The 24101-nt window shown below is 41.4% G+C and overlaps 1 gene segment (V, D, J or C); it reads left to right on the top strand.

Annotated features, from left to right (window-relative positions):
* Nucleotides 1–8428: 8428 nt before the first annotated feature.
* On the top strand, nt 8429–23871 carry LOC141166540 (Ig gamma-2C chain C region-like). The segment is given in 6 exon segments: nt 8429–8586; nt 9322–9367; nt 19671–19970; nt 21709–22032; nt 22241–22561; nt 23245–23871. Coding segments are annotated over 5 exon segments (1299 nt in total).
* Nucleotides 23872–24101: the final 230 nt, after the last annotated feature.

Genomic DNA, 24101 nt, shown 5'->3' with positions numbered 1-24101 from the left:
CCCCCCTGAGGCTATACCCCTCCCGTTGGGGGTTATCCCACCAAGCTGCGCACCCACCATCAGCCTCAGCGGACCCTGCTGCAGCGGCGGCCACAGTGACCGCATCACAACGGGTGGCGTAGTCGACACAAAAGAACTCTTAATAACATCTGTAGGACTGCCACATAACTCTGAGTTTGACGCCCTGGGCACGGGCCGGGTCGCAGCCACTCGGAAGACTACAACCCCCATCTGATCCGGCTCCGGATATTCCCACTAACGAATATGGCCCAGGGGGCGCGTCACAGGTACAATCTGAGAACAAGGATTTAGACTTACAGTACCAGTATGGAATCTCTCTAGTTATATATTGTCTAATACTCAGATCTCTCTTTTGTCTAAGGGACTTGGTTTTTCTCCCAGGAACAAGTTTGATGTTTTCTCAACTATTCTTGATGTGAACAAATTTTGTCGTAATTTAACCTTGAAATGTCATTTTTTTAATGATGTACACATACCGTCTGAAGATAATTTGGTTCCAACAACTGATTTTGTTACCAATATTATACCGAATTTTGTGGAATTAAATACACTTGTAGCATTGAGAGATTTGTCCCCTGATCTTCCTACTGAAAATAGTATTAACATCTCGATTAGTAATCCCTACTTTTATCCTGTTGCATCTGGACCTGATGTTCTGGATGTTTTCCAGGAATTAGTGGAGAAAGATCTCACTAAATTGGGTTTTGAACAACCCCCTATACCAGATAATCTTAGTAGTATGGAAAGGCTGGCATTAAGGGAACTGAGGGATAATAAGGATCTTACTGTGAGAATGTCTGATAAGGGGGGGCAGTGGTCCTTCTTAACTCAGGTCTTTATAACAAACTGGCCTTGGAGGATTTGAACAATACTGAGGTATATATTAGATTATCGGACGACCCTACAGCTCGATTCCAAAAGGAACTTATCTCTCTCTTACATGAAGGTTTATATATGGGGGTTATTGATAAAAAAACTGAGGAATTTTTAATGGTAGACCATCCGATCATCCCTATATACCATTCATAACCGAAAACACATAAAAATATTTTTCCTCCTCCGTGTCGCCCTCTATTGTATTATTTTCTGTATATTTGTTTTTCATTCATTATATATATATAAAAAAAATTTCTCTTTTTCTTTTTTATTACTTTGTATGCCACTGATTCTGCTTTTTATTCAGCTGTTGGTTTAATGAGGGCATGTGTATATAATTATCTCCATCCCTATTTGTCAGCTATTGCCATGACTAAGACCATCTGTCGAAACATGTTGGCTTAAGCACTGTGTAACTCCCTGTTTGGATTGAAGATTTTATTTTCTACATAATAAATTTTGGAAATTGGATACCACTCCGCTGGAAAACTTTTTCTTCTAATTTGTACTACACATGTTCGTTTTGTTTTCCTAGGAATAAGCCAGTCAAAGTTTGATCCAATATTCAGATTGCACTCGGCCATGCAAGTCAATGAGTGCATGGAAATCATCAAACTGTACTCGGATGACATCTGATCACAGTCTGATTTCCAGGCGCTGACACAATGGAAAAGATAAAAAAAATGTTGTTCTCCATCTGCGAGAGAATCGGATTGCACTATGCTGACACTCTGATCAAACTCAATCAGAGTGTCATCAGATGAGAGAATCTACAGCCATCTGACCCTAGCCTAAAAGTGACTCTCTTAATAAGGCTACAACTTTAAGAAATATATGTATATGCAATTTCCGAAAAAAGAAGCTTGCCAAAATAAATGCAAACATTACAGGAACAGCTGGTTTTCATTAATAATTTTGTACTTTTCTATCTATTATAATTTTTTTCTCTGTAGCAATACAGATTAGTGATGAGTGAGCGTGCTCGCCACTGCTCGGTACTCGCCCGAGCATCACCCTGCTCGACATGTTTGGCAAGTATTTCCAGGGTTGCTAGGGCGGTGAACATGCAAGGATTGTTTGGCACGCACTGTAATGCCGTAGCCATGTTGGTTGTGGCATTACAGTGATTGGCTGGCCGCCTAGCGTCATCGGGTCTATATAAGACCTGGTGACGCTAGGCTCGTCACAGTCTATCGCGGAAACAGGAAGAGTAGGGAGAGGTGCTGCTGTGTGTGGGACAGGATTGGCGGTGTAATAGTTAGATATAGGTAGTGGTACTCCAGGAGTATATATATATATCCATCTGAACTAACAGTCCTTCTGAGGACTAATCCAGCTGCATATATTAATCCTGATAGCAGGAGTTAGGCAGACAGGCAGGGTTTGTGGCAGTGTATACAGCACAAGAGGGTCCATTGCACGTTCTGTCTGCTCCTGCTGTTACAGATATCCGTAGACATAGCCCCAGATATCAGGAGCCAGGGCTAATTTTTTTTAATCTTAATACTGATTATTTGCTTAAAAAGCAATCCAGAGTATACCATTTTACTACTCCATTTGCTTGTTAGCACTGCAGATTACAGCCAGATCTTTTCCATCATCAAACGTGATCCCATATTACAGCGATAAAAATCCAGAAATTTGTAGTGAACGTGGAAAATATTATCTTCCATTTACAGTTTGTAGCAGTATGTCAGTAAAGCTATTCACACGTGGTCTCTGTGAATAATAGGAAACTACAAGCCCGCTATTTAAAACCGTTGGTGTCCATCAGACGTATCACATATAGCTGCGGTACAAATCAAGCCATTTGTGCCGAGTGTGGAAAATATTATCTTCCATTTACAGTTTGTAGCAGTGTCTCAGTAAAGCTATTCACACGTGGTCTCTGTGAATAATAGGAAACTACAAGCCTGCTATTTAAAACCGTGGTTGTCCGTCAGACGTATCACATATAACTGCGGTACAAATCCAGCCATTTGTACCGAGCGTGGAAAATATTGTCTTCCATTTACAGTTTGTAGCAGTGTGTCAGTGAAGCTATTCACACATGGTTGCTGTGAATAATAGGAAACTACAAGCCCGCTATTTAAAACCGTTGGTGTTCGTCAGACGTATCACATATAACTGCGGTACAAATCCAGCCATTTGTAGCGAGTGTGGAAAATATTGTCTTCCATTTACAGTTTGTAGCAGTGTGTCAGTAAAGCTATTCACACATGGTCACTGTGAATAATAGGAAACTACAAGCCCGCTATTTAAAACCATTGGCGTCCGTCAGACGAATCACATATAACTGCGGTACAAATCCAGCCATTTGTAGCGAGCATGGAAAATATTGTCTTCCATTTAAAGTTTGTAGCAGTGTGTCAGTGAAGCTATTCACACGTGGTCGCTGTGAATAATAAGAAACTACAAGCCCGCTATTTAAAACTGTTGGCATCCGTTAGACGTATCACATTTAACTGCGGTACAAATCCAGTCATTTGTAGGGACCTTGGAAAATATTGTCTTCCATTTAAAATGGGTAAGGGACAGGGAAGTGGACGTGATGCTGATGGTACATGCAGAGGCCGAGGCTGAGGGCAAGGTGAAATTGTGCCACAACAAAAACCCACATCTTGTCACCCGACCTTCCTGTCCCAATTGCTAGGGGACCGCAGCACACCACTGTTGAACCCAGAGAAGTGTCAAAAGGTTGTTGGTTGGATAGCAGATAATGCTTCCAGTCACTTTGCCACTGACACCACCACCCTGTCTTCCACACGGTCAAGTCTCAGTAGCTGTGAGTCTGGACCGCATATTCCTCACCCTGATTCTCCTTCCTCCCACTATACCGAGTGCTCGGAGACAACTGATCCCACACTTGGACTCTCTGAGGAGCTGTTGACTTTTCCATTTTTAGATTCGGGCCTCTCGCCCAGCCAGCTTCAAGCGGGGCAAGAGGAGAATAATATTGGCAATATATGGCAATGGCCAAATATTTGAGCATCCACGGTCACACGAAGGCGATGGGAAAGTTCAGTTACTATTGCAAGAGGTGGATGTTGATGATGAGACACAATTGCCAGAAAGTCAGGAGGAGCACCAGGGTGCGGAAGTGGAAGACGAAGTGGTGGATGATGAAGTCACTGACCCAACCTGGCAAGGGGACCTGCAGAGTGAGGACAGCAGCACACAGGGGGAGGGAGGCGTACCACCACAACAGGCAGGAACAATCCATGTGGTGGCCACAGACAAAAGGCAGACAATCATTCCCCGGAACACCAACATGACGGAAGTTGCCAGTACAACTTTTTTAAAGACTCTGCAGATAATCCCAAAAAGGCCATTTGCACCATCTGCCAGACCAGCATCAGCAGGGGTAGCAAAACTAGCAGTCTGACCAACACGAGCATAATCAGGCACATAACAGCAAAGCACTCGACTAAGTGGGTCGAACGCCAAGGTCCAGAAACAGTGTCTGCGGGTGACACCACTGCTTGTTCTGCTGTTGTGCATGCATGCCAATCCCCTGTCCATGGCGCATGCAAAGATGCCTACCGTCCTGCACCTGTCATTGCACACTCTCAACTAGCACCATCAGCAACCACATCCACGTCCTTGTCCCAGTGCAGCGTTCAGTTGTCCCTACCCCAGTCCTTGGAACGCAAGAGCAAATATGCAGCCAACGCGCCACAGGCCACACTACTAAATTAACACATTTCGCGAATGCTTGCGTTCGAAACGTTGCCTTTTAGGCTCGTGGAGACGGAAGCTTTCCGCAACCTGATGGCAACGGCCGTCCCTCAGTACGCAGTCCCGAGACGCCACTATTTCTCTCGGTGTGCCGTCCCCGCTTTACACAAGCACATGTCCTAGAACATTAGCCGTGCCCTCAACAACGCAGTTACTGGGAAGGTCCGCCTAACCACGGACACGTGGAAAAGTGGACAAACCGCACACCACTAAAGAGTTGTGGACAGCTCTGAAAGAGCAGGCAGATCTGTGGCTGTCACCGCTGAACCTACAGCCAGGCATGGTCGTGTGTGACAATGGCCGGAACCTGGTGGCGGCTCTGAAGTGAGGCGGGCTCACACACGTAACTTGCCTGGTCCATGTGCTTAACCTCGTGGTTCAGTGGTTTCTCAAAACCTACCCAGATCTGCCAGATCTGATTGTCAAAGTATGCCGCGTGTGTGCCATTTTAGAAAGTCAGCTCCAGCTAACGCTGCCCTTGCCGTGATTCAGCAATGTTTGCAGCTTCCAGCTCACCAACTGGTGTGCGATGTCCCCACGCGTTATAACTCAACCTTGCAGATGTTGGGAAGGATTTGTGAGCAGAAGAGGGCAGTTGTTCAGTACCAGCTTCAAAACGTCCGTTAGTATTCAGGTCAGCTTCCGCACATAAGAGCTGAAGAGTGGGCATGGATATCAGACATCTGTGCCGTTCTTCAAAACTTTGAGGACTCCACCAAGATTGTGAGTGGCGATGACACCATAATTAGCGTCACCACCTTTTCTGTCTTCTGAAACGATCGCTGCTCACAAATAAAGTGGAGGCATTGCAGGCAGAGCCCAATGAGATGGAGCAAGGAACTATACAGGGTGATTCCACACAGTCCAGCCTCATCTCATACCAATGTGGATTGGGTGACAATAAGGAAGAGGAGGAGGAAGAGGAAGAACTGGAGCTAGTTTCCTGCACTCTAGTCAGTACTACCCACACAACTGTCATACCGCCTGTTCAGCGTGGATGGCCTGAGGAGAGGCACGAGGAGGAGGATGAGGAGGAGAACATGGCCAGTCGTCCTCTTGGTGAGGACACGGAAGTCTTTCCTGTTAGCAGTCTGGCACACATAGCTGAGTTTATGTTATGATGCCTTTCCCGTGATCATCGCGTTCTCCAAATTGTGGGTGACAGTCATTACTGGTTGGTGACACTTCTAGACACACGCTACAAGAATAACTTTCTATCTCTTATTCCCTCTGCGGACAGGTCTACTAAAATGGGGCAGTACCAGAAGGCCCTTGTTGCAAAATTATTTAAAAAATTCCCATCTGAAAATGCTGGCGGCAGTGGTCACACTTCCTTGGACAACTAAGGAGTATAGGCGAGAGAGACATGAATACGATGCCGCAGAGGCAGGGGAACACTGTCAAGATTTTCTCAGACCCTCTCATCGCACAGGCCCTGATGCGTGGGGTAGTCTCACAAGAAGGGATAATTTTACGAAGATGCTGAAGGAGTACCTTGCCCGACCGTACTATCGTCTTCCATGATTCCTCTGTGCCTTATAATTATTGGGTGTCCAAGCTGGACATGTGGCATGAACTGGCTCTCTACGCCTTGGAGGTCCTGGCCTGCCCTGCTTCTAGCATTTTGTCAGAGCGGGTTTTTAGTGCAGCCGGGGGAATTATAACTGATATCAACTGATAATGCTGACAGGCTGACTCTTATCAAATGAACAAGGGCTGGATTGGGCCAGACTTCTCAACACCACCGAATGGTAGCATAACATAAACTCAAATCCAGTGTCTTTTTTTGAGAGGTCTATTCCCATGCACCTCTTCACACCCAGACATGGGTATACGCTTCCTGATTTTGTCTATTTGCTGTTGTCCTCCTCTTTCTCCTCATCCTCCACCACCATATCACCACCATATCTACCATGTCACCATACCTATGTTTCTTGCAAGGGGCATTGGAGTGCCTCCAAATTTTTTGGCGGCTCTTGCATTCACTTCATATGCAATAACAGTATGGGAGACCCACTTCCTAATAATGGGAACATTTTTTTCATGAGGCCCTCCTCTTCGTCTCTTGCAAGGGGCATTGGAGTGCGTCCAAATTTTTGGCAACTGTTGCAGTCACTGAATATGCAAGAACAGTATGGGAGACCCGCTCCTTTATAATGGGAACATGTTGTTACAGAGGCACACCTCTACGTGTCTTCAAATTGGTATTGAGGTTTTTCCTAAATTTAGGCAGCTGTTGTACTTACTGCATACGCAATAACTGTATAGCAGAACCGCTCCTTTCTAATGGGAACGTGTTGTTACAGAGGTCCTACTCTATGTGTCTTTAAATTGGTATTGGGGTTTTTCCCAAATTTAGGCAGCCCTTGCAGTCACTGCATGGGCATTACCACTATAGGAGACCCACTCCTTTATAATGGGAACATTTTTTTACTGATACTCTCCTCTATATAAACCTATAAGAGAAATGGTGCACCCCAAGAAATATACAGTTCTAAAGAATGAATTAAAAAATATATATATATTATTTAGGTATATTTAAAACCAAAATCACAATAAAAATATAAAAGAAAAAACAATGGGTATGAGGTGAGAGATACATGAAAAAAGAGAGATCACAGAGGGGCATAGAGGCTCTATAAGCGCTGCAAAAAGTGTCCTTTGTGTTAATAGATGCCAAACGGCAATGTTCATGGTTTAAGGTACAAATATGCATGGACTCATATGGCAATGCTAGTGCCATGCGCACAATACAAATATCAATCTAGTGAACAGTATATATACATCTGTGCGCTCGCCACTTAGCATAAGTCTGGCTTACCCATATGTATCCCGCTGTGATCTCCTCTATGTCTCTTCAAAGGGGTATTTGGGTACGTCCAAATTATTGGCAGCCCTTGCAGTCACTGCATACACAATAACAGTATAGGAGACACACTCTTTAATAATGGGAACAACAAAGCATAGCTGGCTGATGGCTCTCTAACAATAGTGAGGGCAGTCTGATGGCCCGATAAAAATAGGCTTTGTGATTTTCAGAGTCCCTCCTTCATAAATGAAACAGGATGTGTCTGATCATGTCTCGCACTCCACATGGGAAGATAAGGTAGTAAAATGTTAAAATGACATTTATCGGTAAATGTATTTTTCACTGTTGAAAGCAATGCAAACACGAATCAAAAATGCTACATGTGAACATAGCCCAAGGTGTGGAGGAGCATTTTTGTTTTTGGTTATTTATTTTACCTTATATACAAGTCATTGCCCTGGAAAGGATGTTCCTTAACATTTTTCCCAGGAAAATCCATTTTGGTTTAGTTTTTGTATGTTTTAATGTGATTCCATAAAAGTGGCGTAATACTCTGACAAGATTGTTGACAGCAGTGACCTGGGAGTCAGAAATGCTTCCAGGGGTCTTCCCCATGCTGTTCCCATGTCATTTCAGCACTGTTCCTATCGATTTGGCCAGTTTTTAGGCCCCCTGCAGACCTCCGGGGGGCTGCCGGAAATAAACTCATGTTTCCCATAGACTTACATTGGGCTCGTCGAGCACTCGAGTATTCCAATTTGCTCGACTTGTGCAACAAGTACCCGAGCATTTTAGTGCTCGCTCATCACTAATAGAGATCTGTATGGATTTTTTCTGTTTTGACTTTTTTTTATGAACACATTTGGTTGTGACATCTTGAATGTGTAAAGTGTGATACTATTTTTGTCTGTTTCACATTCTCCCACTGAACTTGAAATAACAGTCAAACATAGCGACAAAATGTATTTACCAGCCTGTTTCAGCCTGGATATTCTAATGAGCTGATTACAAGAAATGATGTTGTGTTTCTTAGGCAAGAAATGAAAAAACTAAAGAGGATATGACCTTGGTGGCCTTGTCTGCTTCCTTTAGTTGGCATACTAAGAGCATCAGGTTAGCTGGGAGTGAGTTGTTCTACAGAGGTAAGATTTCATCTTGGTAGTAGATTGGTTATAAGACATTAAATTAGACAATATCTAACATTTGTGATTTGTATAATGTAACATGCTTCAAGTGACGTGTTCAGTTATTATCAAGTCACAAGTGACCTGCAACCATCATCGAAATTGGAATAGTCGTTACTTAGCTTTCCCCCGTGTCACTTACCGTAGGCAATAGCACATAATGAACACATAGAGATGAAATAGATATAAGATTCATTTAATAATGAGAGTGGGTGGGAGGAAAGGGGCATTTATTTTTTAATATAATGGTCTTCTTTAGTGCAGTAAGGATATACTAACATAGAGCTAATTTATTAGTGGCATTTTTGCAAATTAATTTCTGTTCTATATATTGGAATATGATTATTTCTGCAGCATACACGGGGATCTCTCTAAACCCTATTGAGCTGTATGGAACAATCATAGAAAATTCTACAACCAATCTGCCATGTGTGAACTCAACTCTACAGAGAAGGTGCCATAAGTCTGAACATTAACCACATCATCAACCTAAACTACTAAGTGTTTTTTTGCTTTGCTATGTGACATGCTTAGTTTTTTGTTTTGTTTTTGTTCGCTTTATCATGTTTTAATGTTTTTTAATTCTGTACTCTGCGGTTATGAGTTCTATTCTTGAAAAAGATGAATATTCCTAATGCTGGGAGTACAATGTCTGTTTTTTACCCATCTATATATTTTTTTTCTTCAAAACAGTAAAGAACTAGTCTGATGCAAGAAATAAAGTCATTTCTGAGAACAGGTAAGTATCTGGACATTATTGTTGTATTGTTAGAGAACAGATTTCCCAAAAATGTACATGCCCATACATATTATCAATGAGGAATACAACATACAACAGCGACATTGCAAATTGTAAAATTGTGCCGTGATATATGATATGACTTTTACAATGCTGACTTATATTAGATAGTATTGCTAGTTTTTGCAGCTGTACAACGATAGGGCTGTGCGCATGACTAATACTGAGATTACTTTGGTAAATTATAGTAATACGGATTATTATTACACACAATTTTCAGTGGTGAATATAGAATATTTAAGGAAGAGCTATGAAAAGTGCACGTCTTTGTAAATAACCATTTATATCAAATGCCTTATAAAATGTAGACTACTAAATACGTGGACACGCGGGCGGACTGTGCACTTAGCTGGGTCTATAGTTAGGGAGAAAAGCAATACATATGGTGTGAAGGGATGAGGATTTGCAGGAAATTAACGTACAGTAATGTAGTTTATGGATTGTTAGAGCTAGCTTTATGTTTTATGCACTTTGTTTCATTTATTCTAGCGCTATAATAGGGGTTATAGAAAAGCATCTGTAGGACTGGATGGATTTTGTAAATTGTACACTATAAAGGCATGAATGAAGATACTGAGTTATACTTTAATGTCATTGGGTGAATTTTCATGATTTAACAGCTACGTTGAGGTCCGGGAATACATGATCATTCCTATAAATCTCTGTAAAGGCATGAGAAGTGTCCAGTGCTTTTACGTTCTGTAATTAATGTATAAGAGTAAAGATTAAGCCCTGGAAGCCTAGTGCTAGTTCTGCTCCACTAGCTATTCACCGAGGCAATGACAATTTTGGAAGGGTCTATAAAAGCATAGCCTTATGTTTCAGGTTTTGCAAGCTTATTCAGGGATTTATCCAGACTTGCAAGGATGCATACAGGTGCAGGAGAGGATATACATGCTTGCAGGTTTGGGTAGAACTGCTTAGCTTAGCTAGCTTTTGACCAAGGTGCTACCAGCTTTGGAAGGGTTCATGCAGGGAAATTACTATAGTGGGTGCAAGGATTGCAGTCGCCCCCTGGGCCCTGGAGCATACCCCTACAGGTCATGATTTAAGGGTTTCCTTAGTACTGCACAAAGGAAAATTCCATCACCTGGGCAATACGAAGGAAAAACTTGACCTGTTGGTAGCTCTTGAGGACCAGAGTTGGGGAACACTGCCCTAGAGCATAGCCCTGGCATAGCCCAGCTAGCTTTTGACAAGGGTGCTGCCATTTTTAGAAGGATACATCTAGGGGAATAACTATAGTACCCTGGCCCTAGAGCATACCCCTGCAAGCCTAGCGTTAATTCTGCTCTTTTGGCTATTTACAGAGGCAATGACAATTTTGGAAGAGTCTATAAAAGCATAGCCTTATGTTTCAGGTTTTGCAAGCTTATTCAGGGATTTATCCAGACTTGCCAAGGATGCAGTACAGGATACATATACATGCTTGCAGGTTTGGGTAGAACTACATAGTTCTAGCTCAGCTAGCTTTTGACAAAAGGTGCTGTCAGCTTTGGAAAGGTACATGCAGGGGAATACACATAGTCGGTGCAGGCATTGCAGTCGCACCCTCGCCTTAAAACATTGCTCTGCAAGCCTAGTGCTAGTTCTGCGCCACTACCTATTCGTAGAGGCAATGTCAATATTGGAAGGGTGTATAACAGCACAGAGTTACGTTTCACGTTCTGAAAGCTTATTCAGGGATTTATGGCATGGATTCATACAGGTGCAGGATACGATCTACATGCTTGTAGGTTTGGGTAGAACTACATCATTCTAGCTCAGCTAGCTTTTGATAAAGGTGCTGCCAGCTTTGATAGGATACATGCAGGGGAATAACTATAGTGGGTGCAAGGATTGCAGTCGCACCCTGGCCCTAGAGCACAGGGGAAAGCCAAAGATACCCCTCTGGCCCATCTGAGAAGAACAGTAGTTTTAATGACCTGTGATACTTGGGGTCTATGTTTTGCATTAGGATTCATGAGGTTCAAGTTACCTCATTGCACGGAAAAATATTCCAGGTTGCAATAAATGATGCAGGTAGTGCCTAGGAGTCCATGCTGGCACGTCTGCTTGGGAGTATAAAAATATAGCTCCTGCAAGCCTGCCAGCTGTATATGGCCAGATTTAGGTTCAGGGGTACTATAAAGTATTCTACAGCTTTAGGTCAAGACAGTCACATCATCGATCTATGGATGTGCTTGTATCTGTGCTTTTCTGTATCAAGGACAGGTGTACCGTTCAGCATAATTGAAGGTAATAAAATAGACGATAACAATGTATGCTGCAATTATTTCCACTCGGATCTAAGCTCCACGTGTCGGGAATCCATTGTGTGCACTTGCAGTTGTGCTGTCCAAGTCCAGTCCTGTGCCAAGGTACTATAGAAAGTGTAAGGCTTCATGAATGAGTCAGATTCAGCTTTAACTTATACAACACTTCACAGAGCTATGCTTTATAAGCCTAGATGAAAGAACAGGTGTAAATGCCATGCCCAGCAATGCCTACAGAAGGGTAGTAGGAAAAAATGCTCAACCTTACAATACTACATGGAATAGCTGGGGAAGATGCACAATTCTGCAAACTGGGAGAGAAACCTTAGGGACGTATTCAGATTTGTCATACTACAAGAAAGTACAGGAGCACATTTTAAACTATGCAAGCCTAGACAAATGTATTATGTATGTATTTTTTAAGGAAACATAAAATGAGCAAGGGTAAAAATCAAGCTCTGCAAGCCTGGAGAGAGGCTAGATGAAAGGGTAGGTACATATTTCAGGGTTGGAGAGCAGTATTGGGATACATGGTGAAAACGTATACCTCTCTGAGCCTTTGATGGTGCTAGACTTATTGAAACAGCATTGGTAGGTTTGATACATTGTTTCTGTAATTATCAATTGGGGTAACAGACACAATATAGCGTAGCCCACTCAGTTTCTATAGCTCTGAACACCTGTGGTGGTGGCACAGATGGATAGTCCCATTTTAGCCATGATGAAGATACCCCTTTATGCACAAAACTACCTAAAACTTGGTACTGCCAATCCCTGTGGAACCTGCCGAGCTTTGCAAGGTTACCTGAAAGAGCAGTGGTAAATTTCAAGCTCTGCAAGCATAGAGCGCTGTAGTAGAAACATGCCCAGCTTTGTATAGATATAGGGGTACATTTCTTGCAATATAAGTACAGGCAAGGGTACTATATAAAGCTTTACCAGGCTCCATGAACTAGCTGGAGGTCATTGTAAGCTCTACAAGCTTAGAGTGGCAGAGTGGAGCTACAGCTGCTTTATCAGGTTACATGAACTAGCAGAAGCAAATTTCATGCACTTCAGAAAGATAATGGATAACATGCTTAGCCTTGCAAGACTCCCTAAATTAGCTGGGGGGTATTTCACCCTCTGCAGGTCTAGAGTGATTATATCCATCTTTGTAAGGGTAACGTTATAAGCATAAGTCTTTACTACTGCAGATTTCATGGAGGAAAAAAGTTCAGGGGAGCCACACATTTCACTCCTTATATTGCAATGGTTGAGCCGCACATTTCACTCCTTGCCCTGCAATGATTGAGCCGCACATTTCACTCCTTGCCCTGCAATGATTGAGCCTCACATTTCACTCCTTGTATTGCAAAGGTTGAGCCGCACATTTCACTCCTTGTATTGCAATGGTTGAGCCGCACATTTCACTCCTTCCATTGCAATGGTTGAGCCTCACATTTCACTCCTTATATTGCAATGGTTGAGCGGCACATTTCACTCCTTATATTGCAATGGTTGAGCCGCAAATTTCACTCCTTATATTGCAATGGTTGAGCCGCACATTTCACTCCTTATATTGCAATGGTTGAGCCGCAAATTTCACTCCTTATATTGCAATGGTTGTGCCACACATTTCACTCCTTGCATTGCAATGGTTGAGCCACACAGTTCACTCCTTACATAGCAAGGGTTGAGACGCACATTTCACTCCTTCCATTGCAATGGTTGAGCCTCACATTTCACTCCTTGTATTGCAATGGTTGTGCCACACATTTCACTCCTTGCATTGCAATGGTTGAGCCACACAGTTCACTCCTTACATAGCAATGGTTGAGACGCACATTTCACTCCTTCCATTGCAATGGTTGAGCCTCACATTTCACTCCTTGTATTGCAATGGTTGTGCCACACAGTTCACTCCTTACATAGCAAGGGTTGAGACGCACATTTCACTCCTTATATTGCAATGGTTGAGCGGCACATTTCACTCCTTATATTGCAATGGTTGAGCCGCACATTTCACTCCTTATATTGCAATGGTTGTGCCACACATTTCACTCCTTGCATTGCAATGGTTGAGCCACACAGTTCACTCCTTACATAGCAAGGGTTGAGACGCACATTTCACTCCTTCCATTGCAATGGTTGAGCCTCACATTTCACTCCTTGCATTGCAATGGATGAGCCGCACATTTCACTCCTTGCATTGATATGGTTGAGCCGCAAATTTCACTCCTTATATTGCAATGGTTGAGCCGCACATTTCACTCCTTATATTGCAATGGTTGAGCCGCACATTTCACTCCTTATATTGCTATGGTTGAGCCGCACATTTCACTACTTATATTACAATGGTTGAGCCGCACATTTCACTCCTTGCATTGCAATGGTTGAGCCGCAAATTTTACTCCTTATATTGCAATGGTTGAGCCGCACATTTCACTCCTTATATTGCAATGGTTGAGCCGCACATTTCACTCCTTATATTGCAATGGTTGAGCCGCACATTTCACTCCTTATATTGCAATGGTTGAGCCGCACATTTCACTCCTTGCATTGCAATGGTTGAGCCGCACATTTCACTCCTTATATTGCAATGGTTGAGCCGCACATTTCACTCCTTATATTGCAATGGTTGAGCCGCACATTTCACTCCTTGCATTGGAATGGTTGAGCCGCACATTTCACTCCTTCCATTGCAATGGTTGAGCCGCACATTTCACTCCTTGCATTGCAATGGTTGAGCCTCACATTTCACTCCTTACATTGCAATGGTTGAGCCGCACATTTCACTCCTTCCATTGCAATGGTTAAGCCTCACATTTCACTCCTTGCATTGCAATGGTTGAGCCGCACATTTCACTACTTATATTGCAATGGTTGAGCCGCACATTTCACTCCTTATATTGCAATGGTTGAGCCGCACATTTCACTCCTCATATTGCAATGGTTGAGCCGCACATTTCACTCCTTATATTGCAATGGTTGAGCCGCACATTTCACTCCTCATATTGCAATGGTTGAGCCGCACATTTCACTCCTTGCATTGCAATGGTTGAGCCGCACATTTCACTCCTTATATTGCAATGGCTGAGCGGCACATTTCACTCCTTGTTTTGCAATAGTTGAGCCGCTCATTTCACTCCTTGTATTGCAATGGTTGAGCCGCACATTTCACTCCTTGCATTGCAATGGTTGAACTTCACATTTCACTCCTTGTATTGCAATGGTTGAGCCGCAAATTTCACTCCTTATATTGCAATGGTTGAGCGGCACATTTCACTCCTTATATTGCAATGGTTGAGCCGCACATTTCACTCCTTATATTGCAATGGTTGAGCGGCACATTTCACTCCTTATATTGCAATGGTTGAGCGGCACATTTCACTCCTTGCATTGCAATAGTTGAGCCTCACATTTCACTCCTTGCATTGCAATGGTTGAGCCGCACATTTCACTCCTTCCATTGCAATGGTTGAGCCTCACATTTCACTCCTTGCATTGCAATGGTTGAGCCGCACATTTCACTCCTTATATTGCAATGGTTGAGCCGCACATTTCACTCCTTATATTGCAATGGTTGAGCCGCAAATTTCACTCCTTATATTGCAATGGTTGAGCCGCACATTTCACTACTTGCCCTGCAATGGTTGTGCTGCACATTTCACTCCTTGCATTGCAATGGTTGAACTTCACATTTCACTCCTTGTATTGCAATGGTTGAGCCACACATTTCACTCCTTACATAGCAATGGTTGAACTTCATATTTCACTCCTTGCATTGCAATGGTTGAGCCTCACATTTCACTCCTTACATAGCAGTGGTTGACATTGGCACTGATGTCACAGCATAACTTAACATGTTGATCTCAAACCTGCATCCCTTGTCAAATTATGCTACAGATATTTTTCATATTGTGTTAATGAGATTTCTTAAAACCTCCTGCGCTATTTTGGCACTGTAAAATACAGAAGTTTCCACAAACATTTTTCACATATGCAGACTCTACAATCTAGTGTGCTGTATTATGTAAGACTAACTTAAATAGCAAGGGTTAAAAGGATTATCTGGTTCTATATGTTTGGTAAGATAAACCCTCAATAGTCCAACTCTCAGCACCATCACCAGTCAGCTGCCTGAATGGTCTGTGTCTGTGGCAATTGAGTAAGCACCACATCCCCTTCACTGTTTACCAGGCATAGCTCCATACTTTTAGTTGTGGTTGTGCCTGATGATTTGGGTTACACAGCTTTGTCTTATTCAAGTAAAAAGGCTGAGCTACAATACTAGGCTTATGGAGCGTCGGATTCTAAAGAGAGGTCATTTATTTTAAAGAACTCGATAATCCATTAAGTTTCAAGCACTAGGTGCCCATGTAGTGGGGACAAGTTTACCTTTTCAAGTTTGAATAAAATAGCAAGGATTCATTTCAAGCTCCCCTGACCCAAAGACAAATAATGGAGAAATATCCATATTTGTTAGACTACATGAAATAGCATTAGTACAGTAAATTTCAAGTCTGAACAATAGTACGGGGAAATATCTAGTTTTATAAAGCTACATAAATTATCAAGGGTGCAGTGCAACCAAGGAGAAACTGTAGTGAGGGAAAGTCTACGACTACATGATATAGCAATAGTAAATGCTCTGAGGCTAGACTAAAATATTTGGGAAAAGTTTTAACATTTTAGGGTGAATTTGGAGAGATGTAGTGATGAAAATACTATCAACTCCAAGACTACGTGAAAGTCCCCTATCAGTTATGAGAAAAGGGTCACTAAGTCAATTTATGACAACTATTCACTGTCTATGGGACTGGTGGAGATAGTGGAGAACTGTACTTGTCTTCATCAGTCCTTTAGCTAGGTGACAAATGTACCTAGATAGTAGAAGAAAAACTATTAAACATAGAGTGAAATTCCAGCTACGTAGAAATCACTGAGGTATATTTCAAGCCTGCTCAGATGGTATTGGGTTAAATATCTAGGACTTTACCAAGGACTGAGCACAGGCGAGTATAAGGATTTTTTATTTTATTCTTATTTTTACAGTTGGAGACATCGGGAGCAGACTACTACTCTCATCATGGTCTCCTGCTGGGGCTGATCGCAGCGTCAGCAGGGGACAATGATGAGGGCAGCGTTCAGCACCCTGCGCTTGGGAACAGCGCTAACGGTATGCTAATTCCTAGGCTCTGGTACGTGTGATCCGGATGCTGCACACGGTTGCCACACAGGTGCACAGGGACACATGGACATGGATATCTCCGGTACAGGTTTTTCCAGTACTGGAAATATCCGGATGTGTGAAAGCCAGAGGGAAGAGATGCTGCATGAAGTGGCTCCTGATGGAGGGCATGGCGTTATATGTACTAGATGGTCACCCATTCCACTGACTGGGCATCAAATAGTACTGCATTTGTAGTGTGACTATCTGCCAACTATCTGGTCACCTAGGATTTTAGCTCACAGACATGCGTGGATCAGCTTATCATCAGCTACTCTGCTTAGAAAGAATTAGTCCCAATGAATCAACCACTGTAAAGCCCCATTCACACATTGGTTTATTGCATACAAGTGCAATTCATGTATTTCACGGATAGCACTCACACCTATAATAGTGAATGGGACCCTTTCACATGTCTGTGATTTTTCACAGGCCGAATGGTCCAAGCAAAATCATTGAGATATGCTATTTTGATCCGCACATTGGATCAAAATCGGCAACAAAAGTCTATGGGTCCGTGAAAAAAATCAGACCGCACTCGTCTTCTATTCAAGTGTAATCCGATTTTCACGGACCGTTAGGTAGGAGAAGGTTGAGAAACTTTTTTTTGGTGGATGGGGGGGCTAATGCCAATGGATTGCGAAAAGTGAGCAATGTTGTGACATAATCAGCATGAAGTGACATTTTGGTTTGCAAATCCTCAACATTGGTCAATCAGTGCTAGGAATATTGTTTGCAAAGTGTGCAAAAGATTTCTCAAAATCTCATGCTCAGTGCAGCTACTATAAGCAAAATGTGTTTTTGCTATGTGGGAACGTACAGCAAAGATGCAAGATTCCAGCTTTGCAAGCATGTAGGCGAGATGTGAGGCAAGATGGAAGTTTAGTAATATAGTTCTAGATTTTCTAGCAGGTTTGTATGACTGCAATGGGTGAAATATGGGGCAAATCCGGAATAGGTCATGCTGTCGTTCTCGATTTAGAAATCTGCTGTGTGCCCTTATCAAATACACTTTTGGTCCAATTCATATTTTGATATTTATTAAGTCGCTTTTCATTCTTTGTCTTGTGGTAATTTAGGATTTTTTTTTTGCATCAAATTGTTCAAACTGGTGCATATGGCTCATAAATTTGGCGCAAAATCAAAAATGCTCTTTATTTTTTTCATCTTTTTTTGCAACTTTTTAGTACATAAAGTCACATGTTGGCTAAAATATTGCAACATTTGCTCAAAATTTCAGAATCACAAAAAAAACCTTTTGAGGGACTGAAGTCCATTTGAACAAAAAATGTTAAATGAAATTTAACTGAAATTTAAATGAAATGAAAGTCACAATTAACACAATTGATGAATCAGCCAAGAATGTCTGGAAAACCTCACACCCTGGCCACAATGACAAACTGAAAAAAAAGAGTTGAACATATAAAATAGACTTTAAAAAAGGCATAAATGACAGTAAACTAGATTTAAAAAAAGGTGTAAATGCAATAATAAACCAAGCCCAATGTGTTCTCAAAGAAAGGAAGACATTCTTATGTCCAATCTTGTAAGTTTTGCAAACCTGTATCATCTACTTATATGGGACCAATAGATGTTATGCATTTGGTATGCAGGTAAGGTTAGTAGGTACCATTTTAGAACATTAAATTAATTGTCTATGAAAGAAACCCCCTGTGCTATTAGTTCTTATAGATAAATGTCTCCCACTTCTGACCACTCTCTAAAAAGTATAATTCAGATGTCGGCATTTTTTTCATCAGTTTTCATCAGAATGCTAGATACAATTTTTGCCATTTTTGTTTTTTGTGTCCGTTTTTACCACCATTTTTCTTGTATGCAAAATAAATAACAACATTTTCCAAGCTCCTCCTACTTATTAAACTGTAAATGGCAGCAACCTGGCAGCATAATAAGGAGATATGGGCCCAACGTATCCAGATCATTGTCCTACAATAATCATGCTGACTGCACCATCTTGATAAATTTGGCATCAATTGCATTGTTTTAACAAACCTCGAAATACATCAATAAATTGGCATTCATCAATCAATAAATTTCTCTCATTGGGTCTCCCTACTTTATATTATGTAAAGAACTGCCTTTTTTTACTCATGGTATCCAGTCAAAGTCCAACTTCAAAGCAGATGTCACTTCTCAATTTAAGGGCACCTTACACCCATTTAGTCAATAGCACCCAAAACAGAACACAGTGGACTTACTGTATATATTCACAAGGAGAGCACTACCTTCACTCCTCACATCAGCGAATGACTCACTTCTATAGCGCCATTAATTCCACAGCACTTTAAAGACATTATCGGCATTGTTCCCACTGGGGCTCACAATCTATCAGTATGTCTTTGGAGTATGAGAGGAAACCCACTGAAACTCAGGGAGAACATACAAACTCCTTGCAGTTGTCCTTGGTGGGATATAAACCCAGCACTACAAAGCAACAGTCCTAACCACTGAGCCATCATGCTGCCCATCTGTCTGCTTTCTTTTTATATCAGTTCTGTTTGTACCAAAAGTGTTTGCCCTTATTTCATAGTATGTAATTCCTAATGCTATACCCTAATTTCTAATCCAATGTAAACTGTAAACCTCAATTCAAAAGAATTCCCAATCCAAACTGTAATATTTCACATTACTTAGAAGTTCTGTTCACCAGGTAGAACCTGAGTAATTTCTATAAGTAACACTTTTTCATTGCTTCAGTTTACTCCTATATGATAAATGTCATAACTTATTGTCACATATTCATATTTCATTCCAGCTGAGATAAGTGGTCCTTCAGTCTTCCCACTGGTTCCCTGCTGTGATTCTTTGTTCTCCGATCAAGTCTCCATTGGTTGCTTCTCTACCGGTTACCTTCCTACTCCTGTAGACGTACAGTGGAATTCAGGTTCTATTACAAGAGGAATTAGAAACTTCCCGGCTGTACTTGGAAAACAGGGCACATATCTATCAACCAGTCTACTGACAATCCCTACATCCGAATGGACAAGTGATAAGAAATTTGTGTGCAATGTCAACCACACACCATCTGGTGTTAAAATCAACAAAGAGATTGAAGGTAGATCACAATTATTCTCTAAATAAGTTAAAGGGGTTTGTACATTTTTTCTAAACATTTGATTGCTAAGGATAGCTATTGAGGACTGTACTGAGAAGAGACATAATATCAGCATAGCCACATTTAAAGGAGTATTAGTGCCAGATAGCAGGGCTGATATACTCTGTTCTCCTCTGCCTCAAGACTACGTTCAAGAGCAGTTTCATGAAGGAATGGGCTGTGCTTGCACGCTCAGCTCCATTAAAAGTCTGATGCGCAATGGTGCACTGCATTCATAAGCGTCTGAGGCTTCAATGGAGTGGTAAGGTGCATTCTTGACTTGCCACTCCCTTCAACTCCACCTGGATCTAATCTTACAGCGAGAGACAAAATGGTGACACAAATCCCTCATTCGGGAGATTGGATCCAGCAATGGGAACCACACCAATCTAATAGTTATCACTAGTGTTGAGCGAGTATGTTCTGTCCGAGTATGCTCGAGCCGAGCTCCGAGTATTTATAGCTGCTCGGTGATAAGGTTAAATCGCTCCCGTGTGCATGATTTGCAACTGTTTGACAGCTTTATTACATGTGAGGAATGTGTAAGAAACAGAACATACTCGCTCAACACTAGTTATCACTTGTCTAATGAATACTTGCATGGACCAGAATACTCCTTTAGGCCAGTCCTACACATGAGATCACCATACATATGACCTCCACATAAATATGCACACTCACATTGGCTGTGCCATGTTTATTTCAAAAGAATGAAAAGCTAAATTCGCAACACTTCACTCCCAGAAAAACAAAGGATGAGCCATATTGAAATGAAATATAATTACATAGACTGAATAAAGACATATGGTCATCAAGTTCAACCTTTCTTGATCAATTGATGCCCAAAATTTCATTTCTTACTGTTGGACTGCCCTTATACATACTCACTAGTGATGAGTGAACATGCTCGTTACTCAAGATTTACGACCATGCTCAGGTGTTTCTTAGGCATTAGTGATGAGCAAATATGTTCTGTTAACCCTTTCGGTGAGTATGCTCGGGTGCTCGCTGAGTATCTTCAGTGTGCTCGGGTGTTATGTTTTAGGAACTCTGTGCTCATGATTTGCAACTGTATAACAGCTTTAATACATGTGAGGAATGGCAAAGAAACAGGCATTCCTCACATGTATTAAAGCGTCAAACAGTCGCAAATCATGAGCACGGAGTGACTAAAACATAACACCCGAGCACGCTGAAGATACTCGGAAATCACCCAAGCAGGCACATAAATCTCGAGTAACGAGCATGCTCGCTCATCACTATTAGGCATTCCTCACAAGTATTAAAGCTGTCAAACAGTTGCAAATCATGAGCACGGAGTGACTAAAACATAACACCCGAGCACGCTGAAGATACTCGGAAAACACCCGAGCATGCTCGCCGAAAGGTTTAACAGAACATACTCGCTCATCACTAATACTCACACATAGTCGACATTAAGCGGTCATTTTTTATATTAAACTTTGATTTTAATGGGTTTATCCATCCCCTCATCTCGCAGTAGTAACATTTTGACAAACATAATATTACTTGTGAGTACTTCATACTCTCACATTATTTCAACCAGTTGGATATTAGTGAAGAAGCTATATAATGTCTACGAGTACGTCATACTTAGCACATAACAACACATTTATCTCACTGACATGTAAAAAGATATATAGAGTTCATATAATATACAATGACTTTATTTCTTTAGCATGTTCAAGCAAAGGCAAACCAAGCGCGCCCACAGTAGAAGTCATGCAGGCTTCCTGCGGTGAAAATGGTTCTGTTGATCTGGTCTGTCTCATACTCGGATTTGCTCCTAACAACATTAATGTGGAATGGCTGTTGAATGGAGAGCCAACATCTATTATCCCATCAAACAGCACACCTTACAAAGAAAGTGATGGCACATTTGGATCTCGCAGCAAAGTTAGTGTTCCAAAACAAGACTGGATTGCTGGAGATAAGTACACATGCAAAGTGAGCCATCCAGCAAGTGAGACCAAAAATGAAGACACAATACACCAGTGTCCAGGTGAGAACGATCTTTTTAATCACAAGAGTGAAGTGGTGGATGGATGGATGGATGGATGGATGGATGGATGGGGAGAAGGAGGATGATGATGATATCTCAGCTACATAAAAGTTTAAAATACATAAAAAGTTGTAATAAATTGCAACAAAAAACATAACAAATAATAATTAATCATCAACCCTTTCATTATGTTCTTTTCCCCTCACAGTCCCAGAAAATCTTGTTCCAAAAGTCGTTGTTCTTCCTCCCACCCCTAAAGACATCTTAATCACCAAGCAAGCAAAAGTGGTCTGTCAGGTGTCTCAAGTAGAATCTCCAGAATCTTTAAAAATCAGCTGGAAAAGAGAAGACGGCAAAAGAGTTATAGCATTTCTTTCAGAACCAGAAATAGATACATTTGGGCGATATATCGTCAAAAGTACATTAAAAATAAGTTTATCTGATTGGTTAAGTGGCCAAAGCTGTACCTGCATTGTCCAAAACAATGAACTTCCATCTCCAATAGAAAAGTCAATTAAAAAAACAGAAGGTAAATGTATTTGTGTATTTTTAAGCTTGAGTTAATATAGGGCGTTGGAGTTTTTGCCTTACCCTGGGCACGTCCTATGGTATGCAACGTGTGTAGCCCAACATGGAGCCTCAAACTCCACTGATAAAGCAAGTGCTACAGATTACATAGCTCCCTGAGGCATGGGACTACTGCAAATCTTCAGATTAATATTACTATTCTTATTAATTGACATTATATATGGCAGTGTTACTTGACGACTGTTGGTATTCATAGCTATATAATTCTAAGCCATGTGGGGCAGAGCTACTTCAGCACGCACAATATATATTCTTACAGTGTATGGCAGTAGCAGGATTGTATAGCATTGTTATTCAGGCAACTATATAGAGGCGTTATTGGGCCAAGAGATGGCACTCTAATTTGGGCACCATCCTGTATGATGCTTGTAAGTAGGCATTGTGTCTCATGGTTATTTGTACAGTATATATACAAGTACATCATATGGGGCAACATTATCCAACATAAGATCAGCCCAGGTTTTAAAGAGAATGTTCCTATCATTCACTTCCTTACCCAACTTTATTCTACTTCTGCATTGCTACCATAATTATAAAGGCGATGGAGAGAAATAACATTTGGGCTACTGTAAAACTATATATTTTCTACAACTACTTAATACTTTGTACCTTTTTTCCCTTTAGTCCCAGCCACAGACCCATCAGTCTACGTCTTCCCACCTCCGGCAGAGGAACTTAAAATCCATGACTTTGTCAGTGTACCCTGCCTTATCAAAGGGTTTAAGCCTAAAGAAATCTATGTCCAGTGGAAGAAGAACGGTTACATCCAGGACGAAGACCATTACACAAACTCTGAGCCTATGCAGCAAGATGATGAAGAAACCTACTTTATCTACAGTACACTCACAATGGAGAAATCGGACTGGAATCGAGGAGCAGTTTTGACATGCAGTGCTGTTCACAGCAAGATTACTGAAAAAAACATAAAGAAATCTAATGGTAAATGATTTTTTGTGCATTTCTCCAGGCCATAAAGTTGGCCCAAATGCTTATTGTTTGCCCCTATATCTTACCCAGTGTGTGTTAACTACAATTATTCATCAGCTTGATGTGTGGAACATCAACCAACTACGTTTCAGCACTATAAAGTGATGCACATATCAATTCAATGAAGTTACGTCCAACTATGCTTCCATAGGACGTAGTTATGGAGAACCAATACCAAACAGACCAGCAATCACATAGATTTTACTATCACAACATGTACAAAGTGCATTGTACTAACATTGGTCATCACGGTTTCTAACCAATGTATGTCATGTATATCTACTATGTATCCCTTCTCGTGTGTCTGGTGTGTGGAACACTAGACTTTGTGAGTCATGTCATGCTTGTATTTCAATAAACTCTTGTTTAAGATGAAATCACTAAACCAAAATGTCTTTTGTTTTGTCATCTGAAGTTTTCAAGCAAATACTAATCTTTTGTGGAAAAAAAATCTAAAACTTCTTAACATTTATGTTTATATATTGGCTTATTCT

Source organism: Phyllobates terribilis, unplaced genomic scaffold (assembly GCF_046119375.1).
Source record: "Phyllobates terribilis strain yellow unplaced genomic scaffold, ASM4611937v1 Scaffold_1__5_contigs__length_1240528914, whole genome shotgun sequence".
NCBI classification, from domain to species: Eukaryota; Metazoa; Chordata; class Amphibia; order Anura; family Dendrobatidae; genus Phyllobates; species Phyllobates terribilis.
Note: the sequence above shows the minus strand (reverse complement) of the source record. Positions and strands in the feature narration are given on the sequence as shown.